The sequence below is a fragment of the Patella vulgata genome, chromosome 4 (genome assembly GCF_932274485.2).
Source record: "Patella vulgata chromosome 4, xgPatVulg1.2, whole genome shotgun sequence".
NCBI classification, from domain to species: Eukaryota; Metazoa; Mollusca; class Gastropoda; family Patellidae; genus Patella; species Patella vulgata.
Genome location: NC_065882.2, coordinates 80862337 through 80880692, shown reverse-complemented (window position 1 = coordinate 80880692; position 18356 = coordinate 80862337). Strand labels below are relative to the sequence as shown.

At 37.5% G+C, this 18356-nt stretch overlaps 1 protein-coding gene across 1 annotated transcript in view; it reads right to left on the bottom strand.

Moving 5' to 3' along the window:
* LOC126818115 (transient receptor potential cation channel subfamily M member-like 2) overlaps positions 1 to 18356 on the bottom strand; it is a 39682-nt gene that overhangs the window by 17181 nt on the left and 4145 nt on the right. The window contains exons 2-9 of the mRNA XM_056100493.1: positions 16096 to 16238; positions 12648 to 12727; positions 10309 to 10471; positions 9365 to 9548; positions 7701 to 7861; positions 6818 to 7013; positions 5884 to 5993; positions 5066 to 5163 (exon numbers count right to left, since the gene is read on the bottom strand). Of these exons, the coding sequence (XP_055956468.1) occupies positions 5066 to 5163; positions 5884 to 5993; positions 6818 to 7013; positions 7701 to 7861; positions 9365 to 9548; positions 10309 to 10471; positions 12648 to 12727; positions 16096 to 16227 (1124 nt within the window). The 5' untranslated portion in view covers positions 16228 to 16238. The remainder of the gene's footprint in view (positions 1 to 5065; positions 5164 to 5883; positions 5994 to 6817; positions 7014 to 7700; positions 7862 to 9364; positions 9549 to 10308; positions 10472 to 12647; positions 12728 to 16095; positions 16239 to 18356) is intronic.

Below are 18356 nucleotides of genomic sequence, written 5' to 3'. Positions count from 1 at the left end.
CGAGCTAGCGTCTTACCCACTTAGCCACGTGATCCCCACAATACAAGATGCTTCAAACAAAGGTCATTTTATAATCTACAAATTCTAACATAGCAGCCATTGTGTTAATCTGATTAAAACGTAGATCGTATTTCGTTTTGTTTTTTACAGTTCAAAATTTTTTTGATGTGAGGGATTAGCCAATGAAACAGTCTGTTACGGCGAGTTCTTGGCGTGTGGTGCACGGAACTTTAGGTATTCCACTAGAAACATCATTGCTGATTGGTTAATCAACTGTCCGACGCCATCTGGTCAAAAGTTGCTTGTATGATACCTGACGAGACCTCCCACTACAACTGATCAAATCTTCATGTAGTAGAGGCCAGTGAAAATATAAAAAAAACAGAACGAAATTTAGATCTGTATTTGAATCAGATTGCCATTATGTAGGACATGTCGAAGACAATGAATAGATATATAAAATATCATGCAATGTTCGATAACAGAAGAAACAAGCCAACATCGAGGCTGATGTCCCCCGCCGAAATCCCGAAATAGATAGATGACACATATCAATTAATTGCACGTTTATCTTTTTCAAAAGTATCGAGCAATCAAACTGATTATCAACTATACACTAAGTTTCATCACTCTTTATCAGATAGAATCAACCTAACGAACATCAACATCAAGTTTAAACATTCTACCACAATTAAAAGCAGAGTTATTATGTTCCAAAGTCTTGACCAATCAATTGGTTATTGCTCTGCTTACCCTCAGGAGAAAATGTTCATTATTGAAATTAGTCGTTGTATTGCTGTGATGAAACTATACACCAAGTTTCATCACTCTCACTTAATTAGAACTAAAGTTATCGTGTCCCAAAGCATCAACCAATCAACTTGCTTATCTCTGCTTACCCTAAGCAGAAAATGCTCATCTTCGAATTCCATCAAGGCATCGACATAATAAAAACCTACACCAAGTTTGACAAGGCATTGACCTAATAAACACATACACCAAGTTTGAACATTCTAGCTCAATTAAAAGTTATCGTGTCCCAAAGCATCAACCAATCAAATTGCTTATCTCTGCTTACCATAACCGGAAAATGCTCATCTTCGAACTCCATCAAGGCATTGACCTAATCAACACATACACCAAGTTTGAACATTCTAGCCCAATTAGGAAGAGAGTTATCGTGTCCCAAAGCATCAACCAATCAAATTGCTTATCTCTGCTTACCCTAAGCGGAAAATGCTCATCTTCGAACTCCATCAAGGCATTGACCTAATAAACACATACACCAAGTTTGAACATTCTAGCTCAATTAGGAAGAGAGTTATTGTGTCCCAAAAAGTGTGACGGACAGACAGACGGACGGACAGACAGACAGACGGACGAACCCATTTTAATAGTCCCCTGCTTTCTTCGAAAGGCGGGGGACAACAAACAACTCCATTAGACCAGTTAACAGAGCGAGAGAGAGAAATGGGGTTTAACGTCCACTCGACACAAACTAGGTCATTTCGGGACTAACATAAGGTTTAATTTTATTTACATAATTCGCTTGCGCGTAGGGGTCTTTAGCAGTGGGAGGAAACCGGAGGACCCGGAGAAAACCCACGAGGTTGGACAGGCGAAAACCCACGAGGTTGGACAGGCGACCCTACTCCTTGCCACGTACAACCGGGGATTGTTCGATAACAGAAGAAACAAACAACTCCACTAGACCAGTTAACAGTGAGACTGACATGCCCCGCCGCAATCCCAGCAAAAAATAGATGATATCAATTACCTGCACATATGTTTTAACCCGTGAAGAAAAAACTCAGTATTAAACATAGTCAAGGTACTGATGTAATGAAACTAATCAATTTCACTCAATTAAAATCAGAGTTATTGCTTTCCGAATCAGCAGTAAATGCCTTCACTCTGCTTAATCTTAGCAGAAAATGATCACAAGACAAAAACCTACACCAAGCTTAGACATAGTTATCAATTTGAAGCAGAGGTATTGTGTTATGAAAACATTTAAACATTCGTGTTAGAGTATGAAACTCCATTACACTATGAAAACAATCAAACAACCCCATTACAGTATGAAAACATTCAAATAACCCCACTACAGTATGAAAACTCCCAACAGCATCACTACACTATGAAAACACCCAAACAACCCCATTACACTATGAAAACTCCCAAACAACCCCATTACACTATGAAAACATTCAAATAACCCCATTACAGTATGAAAACTCCCAACAGCATCATTACACTATGAAAATACACAAACAACCCCATTACACTATGAAAACTCCCAAACAACCCCATTACACTATGAAAACTCCCAAACAACCCCATTACACTATGAAAACTCCCAAACAACCCCATTACACTATGAAAACATTCAAATAACCCCATTACTGTATGAAAACTCTCAACAGCATCATTACACTATGAAAATCCCCAAACAACCCCATTACACTAAGAAAACATTCAAACAACCCAAACAACCCTATTACACTATGAAAACTCCCAAACAATCCCATTACAGTATGAAAACTCCCAGCAGCATCATTACAGTATGAAAACACCCAAACAACCCCATTACACTATGAAAACATTCAAATAACCCCATTACAGTATGAAAACATTCAAATAACCCCATTACACTATGAAAACATTCAAATAACCCCATTACAGTATGAAAACACCCAAACAACCCCATTACAGTATGAAAACATTCAAATAACCCCATTACACTATGAAAACATTCAAATAACCCCATTACAGTATGAAAACACCCAAACAACCCCATTACACTATGAAAACATTCAAATAACCCCATTACACTATGAAAACATTCAAATAACCCCATTACAGTATGAAAACTCCCAACAGCATCATTACACTATGAAAACACCCAAACAACCCCATTACAGTATGAAAACACCCAAACAACCCCATTACAGTATGAAAACACCCAAAAACAGCATTACAGTATGAAAACACCAAAACAACCCTATTACACTATGAAAACATTCAAACAACCCAATTACACTATGACAACTCCCAACAGCATCAATACACTATGAAAACACCCAAACAACTCCATTACACTATGAAAACATTCAAGTAATCGCATTACTGTATGAAAACTCTCAACAGCATCATTACACTATAAAAATGCCCAAACAACCCCATTACACTAACAAAACTCCCAACAGCATAACACACTATGAAAACACCCAAACAACTCCATTACAGTATGAAAACATTCAAGTAATCCCATTACTGTATGAAAACTCTCAACAGCATCATTACACTATGAAAATGCCCAAACAACCCCATTACACTAAGAAAACATTCAAACAACCCCATTACATTATGAAAACACCCAACCAACCCCATTACACTATGAAAACATTCAAGTAACAACATTACACTTTGAAAACATTCAAGTAACCACATTTAAACATCCGTATTAGAGTATGAAGAATATTCAAACAACCCAACAACAGTATGAAAAGATATAAAAAAAAAACATTACATAATAAAAACATTCCAAAAAGCCCATTACAATAAAAAAAAAATATACATTCCATCATCTCATTGCAGTAAGAAAAAAATCCACAATTCTTATAACAGTAAAAAAAAACATTCCACCAATTTCAATACAGTCAAAACAAATATTTCACCATTCTAATAAAAGTAAACAAAAAAAGAATTCTAGCATTCCGATTACAGTAAAAAATATATATTCCACCATTCTCATTACAGTAAAAACAAATATTCCATCATTCTGATAACAGTAAACAAAAAAATAATTCCAAGAACAGTAAAAAAAAAAAATAACTCCACCATTCTCATTACAGTAAAAAGGAATATTATGTGTCTCTATTTAACTTACATTTGAATAGCCTCAAGATCACTTGATAAAAATGAATTTCAAAATTTTAGCCTTGTTTGGAGTTTATTATTATTTTATACAATGTTTATCACATTTCAATAAAATCAGAATAAAATCATTCAGGGGCCGAGAGCAAGGCAGCAGCTACAGGGGCCGAACGCAAGTCAAGAGCCAAGAGCAAGGCAGCAGTTACAGGGGCCGAACGCAAGACAAGAGCCAAGAGCAAGGCAGCAGCTACAGGGGCCGAATGCAAGACAAGAGCCAAGAGCAAGGCAGCAGCTACAGGGACCAAACGCAAGACAAGAGCCAAGAGCAAGGCAGCAGCTACAGGGGCCGAACGCAAGACAAGAGCCAATAGCAAGGCAGCAGCTACAGGGGCCGAACGCAAGACAAGAGCCGAGAGCAAAACAGGAGCTGAAGGGCCAGAGAGCAAAGACAGGAGGCTGTAGGGACCAAGAGCAAAGACGGGTGGAGAGCAGTGGCGGAGAGGAAACAGTGCTGCAGTGGCGGGGAGCAAACACAGGTGCTGCAGGGGTCATAAGTAAGGTGGGAGCTGCAGGGTCATGTATTTCGACGAACATAACCGATTTGAAATTAGAGTAAAAATGGAAACGATTGAATGTAAATCAGTTTAAATATACATGTATTCATATTACATTATTGCGAACCATTTGTGTCAATTTCTAGGTCCCAAATTTCAGCGATTTAGTTACTTTAACTATTACATAATGCATCTTTAATACAAATGAGAGAAAATTCTTTGGAATAAAAGGTTATAGTACAATTAGTATTTATTTAACCCATTAAGTGCGTAGGTCGTTATATAACGTTCTGGACAACTGCCACTCACTGTGTGTAGGGCGTAATAAAACATCTTGGAGGTATTTTCACCAACCTATTCTTAGAACATAGTTCGTCACTTGGGGGAATCCCTTGGGAATTCCCCCACGATTGCAGCATGTGTAGGACGTTATATTAGGTCCTGGACAACTGCCACTCACTGTGTGTAGGGCGTAATAGAACGTCTTGGAGGTATTTTCCCCAACCTATTCTTAGAACACTGTACATAGTTCTTCGTCACTTCGTCAAATTAATTACACAACAGGGGGTAGTTAACGTTTTAAAAACGTCACGCTTAAAGGGTTAATGTTTTACAATAAAGGGACAACCTACTTTCTAATTTGCTCCCTATCTCGATCATAACCACTGATTTCTGTTGACTGAGCCCGTTGAAAAGCAAGCGCTAAAATATCAGCTGCGCCTCCAGTTCCCTGAAATAATAATAGATTGAGTTATTTATTGATGTCGGCATCATCTGGGTTTCCTGACATATGGGAGAAGTCTCAAATCTTTACCAGGTTCGATCCGGGTTTGGCCGAGAATGTTCATTGCGATCTTCCAGGGTGGTTTCCCCTTGTCAGTGGTGCAGGATGTAGGGCCCAACAAGGACAGCTGTCTAGTCCTTCGGATGCAATGCATACACTGAGGTCCTGTCTATGCATTGGCGTGCACGTAAAAGATCTCTTGACAGTTAATTCAATATAAAAGTAGGCTGTAGTGCCGCTGCCCGGGCAAAATTTCCCTCATAGCACACTGCATGGTGTATGCCCACCTTCATTAGGCCAGTCGAAGCAGAACATTAGGACTTTAAACCCCATTTCATTCCTTTTCAAATCTTTCCACAGCGCAACCAAGGACAAAGGTTTTCTCATACAAGACACCTGTATTATAACTTTCAGAATACCCTCCTAAAACATGCATTACAGGATAAAGGCTTTCTCATATATGGACGTACCAAAGAATAACACCTGTATTGTAACATTCAGAATTCCCTTCTAAACCATGCACTATAGCTAGGACAAGGGCCTTCTCGTACATGGACGTACCATAAATTGACACTTGTATTATAATGATCAACATTCACTTCTAAATGTGCACCATGCCTGGAATTCCTTTTATACTTATTATAACGAGAATTAAAATTAACCCACCTTAATGACAACTGTTGGTGTTTTATTTTTAATGGCACCTAAGATAGTTTTAAACGTACCAGGTCCTCCCTGTAACACCAGTAACACAACTGGTATATTCGTCTGGTTCACTGAAATAAAATAAACAAGGTTATTTTCAATGTCACCTTAAGACAGTTTTAAATGTGTAAATGACTAAGTGTAATGCTAAAGTTTGTTACGACCATGTGGTCTGAATCCGATTTCTAATGCAAGGGCAAATAACTCGCCTGAAACCGATTCTCTTTCAGTAGATATAATAATACCAAGGTAAGACGCGTCTGGAATTAAATAATTGGGGTCAAAGTTCACTACTCTAGATTCCGTCAACCAGTGGCAAACCACTAATTTTCGCTAGGTAGACAATCCAGTCTACGATGACGTTTAAACTTGTCCATGTGACCCTCATTAAGTCACGTGGATGCTATTTCAAACTTTCCGACAAGGGAGACACACGGATTGCAATATAACAATATATAAAGGATATAAAAGAAATCACATAGATCAAGACAATCAATCAAGGCTGATTAAGTAGTTAATCAATTAATGTGAGTGATTAACACCATAAAAGAGTTGATGACTTAATTACCTGATCAGATCGAGATGAGTAACATTTATACACTTCGGAAAGTAAATATATTTTGGAATGTTGAATATTAATTATGATTACATTGTCACTTTGTAAAGTGCCCCTGAACATGTAGGGCGCACTATAAATATGCTGTAATATAATAATAATAATAATAACAATACATTGATGTCTGAGTGGGCATATTCCAGTTTGGACGTTTTGAAAATCGCATCGGACATGTCCGGGATATGGAACCATTGACTATAAGAAGGGGTTTGGACGAGCGGAGATATACACAGATTAGTAGTTTTAGAGTACAACCAAACTTCTGATTTCTAAACACACCTTTTGTTCCTTGTGACATCTCTAAACTCATTTCAGATATAGCTTTCTCCAGAGCAGATCGGAAATCTATTTCAGTTGCCCATTTATGCGTAGTTCCATCGTCAACCAATAGGAAATGGGTGTGATTTGGATTAAGGAATATTTCATCAGGCTTCGAGGTGTCTTCTAATAAATTATATTCGCACGGCCATTTACCCTGTAAAAATAAAAATATAGGTTACTTTAAAGCTGATGGGAGTTGGATAGCCGAATGGTTAGCTTGTGCGTGTTGTATCACAAGGTCTGTCACTGAGTCAACTGGAGTGGTTTTGATTCCCCGGTTGTACATGACAAGGAGCAGCTTCGCCTGTCCAACCTCGTGGATTTTCTCTGGGTCCTCCTGTTTCCTCCCAATGCTAAAAACCCCTACGCGCCAGCGAATTATTGAAATAAAATTGAACCATATGTTAGTCCTGAAATCCCATCTATCTCTTTCTCTCAGGAGATATTATAATATTTTACTTACATCAGGACATATTATAATATTGTATTTACATCAGGACATATTATAATATTGTACTAACAACAGGACATATTATAATATTGTACTTACATCAGGACATATTATAATATTGTACTATCAGGACATATTATCATAATGTACTAACATCAGGACATATTATCATAATGTACTAACATCAGGACATATTATAATATTGCTGTACTTACATCAGGACATATTATAATATTGTACTTACATCTGGAAATATTCTAATATTGTACTTACATCAGGACATATTATAATATTGCTGTACTTACATCAGGACATATTATAATATTGTACTTACATCAGGACATAGTAATATTGTACTTACATCGAGACATATTATAATATTGTACTTACATCAGGAGATATTAGATTTTCTCTGTTTTGTATACAACCCCACGGAGCTACACCTATAGCTACAACACGATTTTTTTCATCTGTAATACTGATTTCTTTCATAGCTTCACCCACATGTTTCATTACTCCTGTGTTAGTTCCACCAGTTACAATCCATGCTCCTAATAAATCATAAAATATAAACTTAGTTACAATCCACGCTCCTAATAAATCATAAAATATAAACTTAGTTACAATCCACGCTCCTAATAAATCATAAAATAAAAACTTAGTTACAATCCATTTTCCTAATAAATAATAAAATATAAACTTAGTTACAATCTACGCTCCTAATATAAACTTAGTTACAATCCACTCTCCTAAAATCATAAAATATAAACTTAGTTACAATCCATGCTTCTAATAAATAATAAAATATAAACTTAGTTACAATCCACGCTCCTAAAATAATAAAATATAAACTTAGTTACTATCCACGTTCCTAATAAATCATAAAATATAAACTTAGTTACAATCCACGTTCCTAAAATAATAAAATATAAACTTAGTTAATATCCACGTTCCTAATAAATCATAAAATATAAACTTAGTTACTATCCACGCTGCTAATAAATCACGCTCCTAATAAATAATAAAATATAAACTTAGTTACAATCCACGCTCCTAAAATAATAAAATATAAACTTAGTTACTATCCACGTTCCTAATAAATCATAAAATATAAACTTAGTTACAATCCACGCTCCTAAAATAATAAAATATAAACTTAGTTACTATCCACGTTCCTAATAAATCATAAAATATAAACTTAGTTACTATCCACGCTCCTAAAATAATAAAATATAAACTTAGTTACTATCCACGTTCCTAATAAATCATAAAATATAAACTTAGTTACTATCCACGCTCCTAATAAATCATAAAAAAAAATTAGTTACTATCCACGCTCCTAATATCATAAAATATAAAACTTAGCTACTACCCACGCTCATAAAATAAATACTTAGTTATAATCAATGAGGGGATTGATGGCCAAATGGTAAGTGCCTGCGAACTGTATCATCAGGTCTGTTATTGAGTCAACTGGCGTGGTTTCGATTCCCCGGTTGTAAGTGAAACCTTGTAGGTTTTCTCCGGGTCCTCTGGTTTCCTCCTACTGCTAAAGACCCCTAAAGACCCCTATTGAAATATAATTAAACCATATGATTTAGATATAGAGCTGACAGTTGTCGCTAAAATAATTTAAAAATAGATAATAAGCTGAAAATCTTAGTCAAATTAATTTATTGAGCGAAGTTATCAGTGCTTGAAGTTTTGATAACAGCATAGTCTCGATTTTCACTGCTACGATCGATCGTTACGATAATATTCTTGATTATCCATTTTTGAATTAAATGGCGATCTTGTTTCAATCTATTCAAAAACACGAGCATTCCAACGGTTTTAGAGAGTTGATTATGGTCTTGCCATACTAATAAATGTCTAATTAATAATTTATATAACATTTGAGGCCAAAAGAAAGACCTGTAATAGGCAGATTTAGCTCTTACATAATGCATCTTTAAAAAATGTCTAATATACTAATGCCATTATTAGACAGATTATTTTTCCTTTCGTTTTCTTGAAAAATAAAAAACGTGAAACATGATGTAGAAATTACTAACCTGTACTCTCCGCAGCCTTCTGTAAACCACGACGGAAAACCTCTCGCAATCGTGACTTCATGTCAAAATTTTTAGCCCCTCCTGTGACGGAGATCAGAAGATTAGGTTTTTGTAATTTCCACTTCTTCATCAAAAGTTCCTTCAATATTTGCGTCACATCTTGATCGTTACTTACTCGAATAAACTATAAATAGAACATAAATCAATTGAATAAACTATAAATAGAATATATAACACTTGAATAAACTATAAATAGAACAGATATCACTTGATTAAACTATAAATAGAATATATATCACTTGAAAAAACTATAAATAGAATATATATCACTTGAATAAACTATAAATAGAACATATATAATTTGAATAAACTATAAATAGAATATATATCATTTGAATAAACTACAAATAGAATATATAAGTGGAGGATACCTGAAGTGTAAACTTAGTTATAATAACTAAAACAATAAATACATGTTGGACAAGTTGTTCTCCATGTTACTATAGCAACCTGATTAAAACACAGATCCTATTTCGTTTTGTTTTTTATAGTTCAAAATTTTGTTTTACTTGTCTTTACTAGGATCTAGAAGAGTTGTTATATAACCCACATTCTGGATGATGTGAGGGATTAGCCTATGAAACGGTCTGTTACAGCGAGTTCTTGGCATGCTGTGCACGGAACTGTGGGTAAACCACCAGAAACATCAACGCTGATTTATTAATCAATGTCTGGCGTCATAGGGTCAAAAGCTGCTTTATGAACCCTGACGCGATGCCCATCGAAAGTATAAAAAACGAAACGAAATATCAATCTGTTTTTTAATCAGATTGGTTTTTATAATTATCAATGTATACTATTTATATCTGTGTATACATGTATATTTTCTTGGCTACAGCAAACATTTTGCTTCAACTGTTAAAAATTTTAAAGTTCAAACTCACCTTGGCAACCTGGTTATCGCTGTCATGGAATTCTATTTCTCCGAACGCATCACACGCTAATTCTTCTACTCTCCACGGGACATCCTCGTTATTGGCCTGCTGCATGTCATTTGGGTGTAAACTCTTAATCTGTCCACATTTACACTTCGGATCAGCGACATTACTTCAAATAAAAAACAAATAACACTTTACTGAAAAGTAAAATCGGGTTTAACGTCCAACTCATTGACTACAACTGGGCTAATGAAGACGGGCATAATGAAATGAAATGAAATGGGGTTTAGAGTCCTACTGTTTTGCTCCGAACTGGGCTAATGAAGACGAGCATATACCATACAGTATGCTATGAGGGAAATTTTACCCTGACAGCGGCACTCTTACATCAAATTTCAAATGCCAAGGGTTATTTTATGTGCATGTGTAAACAGGATCTTGGTTTGTCACCCACTCAAATACAAATAACAGTGGGAATTCAATTACAAAAATGGGCATTCCTTTGTAAATAGAAATTCCCTGGTAAATAGACATTCCGTGGTAAATAGACAATAGACATTCACTGGTAAATAGACAATAGACATTCCCTGGTAAATAGACAATAGAGATTCCCTGGTAAATAGACAATAGAGATTCCCTGGTAAATAGACAATAGACATTCACTGGTAAATAGACAATAGACATTCCCTGGTTAATAGACAATAGACATTCCCTGGTTAATAGACAATAGACATTCACTGGTAAATAGACAATAGACATTCCCTGGTTAATAGACAATAGACATTCCCTGGTTAATAGACAATAGACATTCACTGGTAAATAGACAATAGACATTCCCTGGTTAATAGACAATAGAGATTCCCTGGTAAATAGACAATAGACATTCACTGGTAAATAGACAATAGACATTCCCTGGTTAATAGACAATAGACATTCCCTGGTAAATAGACAATAGAGATTCCCTGGTTAATAGAGAGTAGACATTATCTGGTAAATAGACATTCCTGTAAATGAAACGAGGCAGGTTGATGAAGACTGGGTTTTAAGGCAGATAAAAAGAGAGAAATGGAACTCAAACTTGGTCACGTAGGAAATTATAGTATCTTCATATTAGGCATGAATACCATGCATATTTCTCAGGCCTGGAAATAACAGTTTTAGATGTACCCGACAAAATGTCGGGCACTAATGAAATAGTACCTGACATTTTTAACTTAGTACTGGACATGTATAATAATACCAATAAAAAAGACATATCAGTGCCGTACAAAATGACAGGCACCAGAGGTTTTATGCCTGACAAAGCCTGTATTTGTGCATGACATTGTGCCTTATTTCCAGGTTTTTCATAGTTAGCCTGTCTGGCTAGAACTGAGTTGAAGGAGACCAAAAGGCATTTTATTTTTTAAGTTACATCTAGCTGTAATATCATAGCTGTTTTAAACATTGTATCCTGCTTAATATAAAAACATATTTTAAAAGAACAGTGTATTCTTTCCTGGGTTTTGTATTTGAAGTGATAATGAAGTGATATTGACGTCATATTGAAATCAGGGGGGTGGGATGGCCGAATGGTCAGCAAGTGCTCGCTGTATCATAAGGCCTGTCATTGAGTCAACTGGCGTTGTTTCGATTCCCCAGTTGTACATGACAAGGAGTAAGGTCACCTGTCCAACCAGTGGGTTCCTCCCACTGCTAAAGACCCCCTTCGTGCCAGCAAATTGTTGAAATAAAATAGAACCATATGTTAGTTCCGAAATGACCAAGTTTGTGTCAAGTAGACGTTAAACCCTATTTCTTGTCAGTGATGCAGGACGGAGGGCCTGACAAGGACAGCTGTCTAGTTGTTTGGATGGGACAGAAAACCGAGGTCCAGTGTACACATTGGCGTGCACGTAAAAGATCCCTTGACAGTTGGAATTCGATAGAAGACTAGGCCGTAGTGCCGCTGTCCGGGCAAAATTTCCCTCATAGCACACTGTATGGCGTATGCCCGTCTTCATTAGCCCAGTTCGGAGCAAAACAGTAGGAGGTTAAACCCCATTTCATTTCATTTCTTTCATAATGAAATATGTGCCAAAGCCATATTTGCAGTACACAAAGAATTTGCAATCCTGAATAAGGACGTTGCTACGTGTTCTTTTGGGTGCCATTTTGTAGACAGTGTAACACACAGTTGCGTTACGTCTGTCATGTACATGTGTGGGATTGAAAAATGTCCTTTGCCTCAATGACAGGCCTTACGATCAAAAGCACATGTGTTGGGTCACTCAACCACTTAGCTCCAGCTCCCCTCAGTGGTTAGATAGGGGGCATAACATTGCAATTGGTTAGTTTCTACTTACTTTTTATCCCCGGGAGCCTTGACAAATCCACCACATCTTTTAATCTTCACATTCTTTTTTATCCAACTTATTTCTTCTTGCTGTAAAAAGAAATGAAATGAAATGGGGTTTAACGTCCTACTGTTTTGCTCAGAAATGGGCTAATGAAGACGGGCATACGCCATACAGTGTGCTATGGGGGAAATTTTGCCCGAAAAGCGGCACTTCGGCCTACCTTTATATCGAATTCGAACTGTCAAGGGATCTCATACAAGGGGTACACGGGACCTCATTTTTTCTATCCCATCCGGATGACTAGACAGCTGTCCTTGCCTGGCCCTCCGTCCTGCATCGCTGACAAGGGTGAACCACGCTGGAAAATCTGGATGACCTTTCTTGGCCAATGCAGGGATCAAACACCCGACCTCCAGGCTAGTTAGCCAGTGTCTTACCCACTTAGCCAACGTGACCCCTGCTTTATTTTGAGGGGTTGGATGGCCAAATGGTTAGTAGTTGCGCGCTGTATCATAAGGCTTGTCATTGAGTCCAACTGCCATGGTTTCGATTCCCCGGTTGTGCGTGACAAGGAGTAGGGTCGCCTGTCCAACCTCATGGGTTTTCTTCGGGTCCTCCGGTTTCCTTCTACTGCTAAATACCCCTATGCGCAAGCAAATTATTGAAATAAAAATTGAACCGTGTGTTAGTCCCGAAATGACGTAGTTTGTGTCGAGTGGAAGTTAAACCCCATTTCTCTCTCTCTCTCTCTCTTTGTTGTTTTCTGGGGAGCCGCAGTGGCTCACGGAGTAAGATGATGACTCACTTAACTTAAGCTCCCACGGTGTGATCCCTGTGTTGGCTGACAGGGTTCATCAAGATGTTTAGGCGTGGTTCCCCCTTGTCAGAGATGTATGGTAGAGGGCCTGGCCAGGGACAACATATAGTCATTCCTATGAGATGAAAAACAAAGGTCCCCCATGTACACATTTACGTGCATGTGAAAGAACTCTTGACTTTTAGCAAGGCAAAATTTCCCTCATAGCACATTGTATGGCGTATGCAGGACAGCGGGATGTAGAATACCAGTTCATTTTGTTAATCTAAAGCCTATGTTTTGTTGCCCTACGACGCAATAAAACTAACAGCAACTGAATTTATCCATGACTGAATTTATCCACGACTTGACGCAACCACAAGCAACTAGTTGATCATAGTCGTTAGCCTGCTCATGTCGCCCAGCGTCAGTTGAAGAATCAGATCGACAACTGATCACATGACTGACACATGGTAACCTTCAAAATGGCCTCATACCACTTGTCCCTGCCCCCTGGGTACCATGTGACTAAATAACCGAATCTTATTGGCTACATCAGCGAGGCGCCGACTCAAGCCAGTTGTTGGTACCCTCATGTCGCTTGCGACTAGGGACAACTAGTTGTCTCCAGTCGTAGGAGTAGAACATGTGTGACTCAGAAAAACTGGAGACAACTGGACGGCGACTGGTTGACATCCGACTTACACCAGTCGTAAGAACGCTGAGGTCGCCCGGATAGTCACGACTGATCAGTTCCATTTGGTCGTAAAGCTGTCGCCGATTTCAGGTCGCAGTCAGTTTTATCGCTTTATGTGGCGACATAAGCTAGACTTAAGACATCAATAAGTTTCATTGTCTTTCTGTACTTTTCAACAGACAGACAGACATACAATATTCTAATATCTAAGACTGCTGTTCGTTTATTTGTCTCTCTATTCATCTGTTCAGGGTTGGCGATTACACTAGGGCTATCCTGAGGCTGAAATTTTGTGTAATGGGGTTGGCATACCACTTCCTGTTTCGGAGTTATGTTACTTCCGATTTAAATACCCATGTTATGCCTGGAGGAGAACTGCTAGTATCCATATAAATATTGCTTGAATGATTGGCACAGCTCAGACAAGACAGTTTGGAAGTGAAATGAGGTGTAACAACCTACTGTTCTGCTCTGAACTGGGATAATGAAAACGGGCATACGCCATAGTGTGCTATGAGGAAAATTTTGCCCGGAGAGCGGCACTACAGCCTACTCTTATATCGAATTCCAACTGTCAAGGGGTCTTCTACGTGCACGCCAACAGCTACACAGGACCTCGTTTTTTCATACCATTCGAACGACTAGACAACTGTCCTTGTCAGGCCTGTGTCCTACATCACTGACAAAAGGGAATCATGCTGGAAAATCTGGATAAACTTTCTCGGTCAGTGAAGGGATCGAACACCTGACCTCCGGACTAGCAAGCCAGCGTCACCTTGATCTCCAAGACAGTTTGGTGCCATGTGATTGTGGTTGGCACTCAACGTAATGGTCAATCTTGGATATATACAGGGACGAATCCAGAGGGGGGTCCAAACCCCACCCTGCTCAGCTACATGAAAAAAAATTGTAAAACAACACTTTTTGAGAAAAGTGTAACGGTCCTGTACTTTATCCTTTATGATCAGATGGTGGGATGGGATGGGCATTCAGTGAACGAAATAATGATATAGACATGTGTGACATCACAATTAATGCGTAGCATCAATGAAATTGAATCACAATATGATCCTATTAATTCATTATAATGATGTCAAACAGGATGTTGGAGAGAGAGAGAGAGAGAGAGAGAGAGAGAGAGAGAGAGAAATGGGGTTTAACGTCCACTCGACACAAACTAGGTCATTTCGGGACTAACATATGGTTTAATTCTATTTACATAATTCGCGTCCACGTAGGGGTCCTTTGCAGTGGGAGGAAACCAGAGGACCCGAAGAAAACCCACGAGGTTGGACAGGCAACCCTTCTCCTTGTCAGGTACAACCGGGGATTCGAAACCACGCCAGTCGACTCATTGACAGACCTTATGATAGATCATGTACGTGCTAACCATTTGGCCATCCAACACCCCACGTAATTTAGAGACGATGATGGCATCATGCATTGTCAACTGCCAAATTTCTTTAACAGGACCCTGCAAACCCCCTCCTGCAAAAATTTCTCGATCTGCCCCTGATATATACGATTAGAAATTTAAGATTTATTAACGCCACTTCTCAAACAGGACTGCCAGTACCCCAAATGATTTCACTAAAATTATCGCCAAAATCAAATTTTAATTGACAATATCATTTTTGGGAATGCAAACTGCGATTTTGATGACTGACCGCTGGAGGCCCAGTAGCGATACATACTGGTGTATCAGTACATCGGCAAATAATCTGTTTTAGGCGCTGTTCTATTTTATTCTTTATTACATGTCATATTTTATTGTAAACTTTACTACTATATTTTGATTGTTATCGTATGTCATTTTAATTTCTTTGATCATCCATTTAATTTATTTTATTTTTATTGCTATGTGTGATGTCCACAAAATGTTAACTAGGGCACTGAACAGTATTTTATATTGGTAATAGGCGGATTATAAATAAATTATTACTATTATTATTTTTACATACCTGGTTGGAAGAAAGACTCTCCATTGCTGATACGCTAACTTTAGGCATAACAGTCCCATTGTCTTGGTCTATTCGCATTGTTTTGCCAGGGGTGATCTTCGCCATCTCAATCTTATCACTTGGTGAAGCCATTTTGCCTGTTCCTGAAATATTACAAAAAAGAATCATGTAAAGATACATTATGTGAAATGAAATAAAATGGGGTTTAATGTTCTATTCTGCTCCTATACTGGGCTAATGAAGACGGGCATATGCCATACAGTGTGCTATGAGAGAAATTTTGCCCAGGCAGCGGTGCTACGACCTACTCTTATATCGAATTCCAAGGGATCTTTTATGTGCACACCAATGTGTACATGGGACCTCGGTTTTTCGTCCCATCCAAATGACTAGACAGCCCTTGTCAGGCCCTACGTCCTGCATCACTGACAAGGGGGAACCACGCCGGAAAATCTGGATGAACTTTCTCGGCCATTACAGGCATCGAACACCCTGAATCGACAGACGACAGTCACAAATATTAGTATAGATTTATGTGAATGCCTTTTGGAGCAATGTCTATTTTCTGTCTTGTCTGCAGGTTTATCTTGTAGTTTTTTGTTTTGTGTGTAGTGTGGTCCTCCTGCACTTACTATTTGATATACATGTACAGTTGTACATGTAGTATACTGTTTGTATGAATGTATTGAGTTGTCTATGTAATATGTATTATTGAATGTATACGACTATTGTCTAAGTGTATATGTATGCATGCTGTCCTTTATGGACGTTTTGATGCAATAAACATCTTATCTTATCTTATGTGTTTTTTGCTAAAATATCAAATTTCTCACAACTTAATCCCCACTAATATGTATTCAGATTTATTATTTAAAGATACATTATGTAAGATTTTGACAAAAGAGCTAGCCATTCTTGCTGTAATAGTTCGAAAATAGATAATGTGAAATGAATAATTTGAAAATTTCATTCAAATTACACTATTGCGAGTGCCTCCATTTTTAGCTTTTCAATTACATATTTTTAAGTTATAAATTCTGAATGAAATCAATTTAATCAAATCATTTCGAAAGCTTTATTCATGTTAGCGATTCATCTTTCACAATATCGTAGTTTTCATTCCTATCATGCTAAAATAACGCAAAGAGTTTTGAAAACATTTTAAATCAAAATCCAAACGTTTACCTTATAATTTATCCTGTAATTTAAACTTGTAGTTTACAAGTGATTCCAATTATGCTTAAATAACGCATAGAGATTTGAAAACATTTTAAATCAAAATCCTACCTTATAATTTATCCTGTAACAGATAGTGAACACACAGAAAGTTTCTCGAACAAAACATTTCAAGGAAAAAAAAAAATCTGAGGATATACATCATACATGCATAACGGGTCAGTCCAATTTGGGGGTAAAACAGGCTGCTTTTCAAACCAGAAAATCACGAGGCTGAAATCCTGTATCTCAATCTTACACAATGCGTCTTTCAAGTTGGACTTTTCTCCGTAAACAATGGGATCAATACACAGATCCTATTTCGGTTCGTTTTTTATAGATCAAGATTTCGTTTTACTTGTCTTTACTACACTAGGATCTGGAAGAGTTGTTATATTACCAGCGTTTTGGTTAAAGTGAGGGATAAGCCAATGAAACAGTCTGTTCTGGCGAGACATTCTTGGCAGACCATGCACGGAACTGTAGGTAAACCACTAGAAACATCAACGCTGATTGATTAATCAATGTCTGACGTCATAGGGTGAAAAGCCGCTCATACAACCCCTGACACGACCTACCAGTACACACTGTCAGATCTTTATGTAGTGTAGGCCATCGAAAGTATAAAAAACGAAACAAAATATACATCTGTATTTTGATCAGATTGCTACACGACCCTGATAGTCCGATCTAGATCCTATAAATCAACTGAAATGGGGTTTTGACGTCCACATTTTCTGCACCAACAGACCAAATGTAGAATAAAGGTATGTAACACTAAAACAGTGAGCAGTTGAACAACTTGGTATAAAGTTGATTTTCAAAATATCGTCGTTATTATTATTGAAAGCTGGATGGCATAGTCGTATGGAATTTATTTTTAAAGCCATTTCAATTATGGTTGTCATGTGATCACTGTGCCGTGTGTTTATAATGGATGAATGAATAAAAACATTTGCAAGTTACGTAAAAGGAAATAAAACCCTACAAATTGTGTTATGAAGAAATACCATGGTGCCGTATCAACTTATATCCATCGAAAAGAC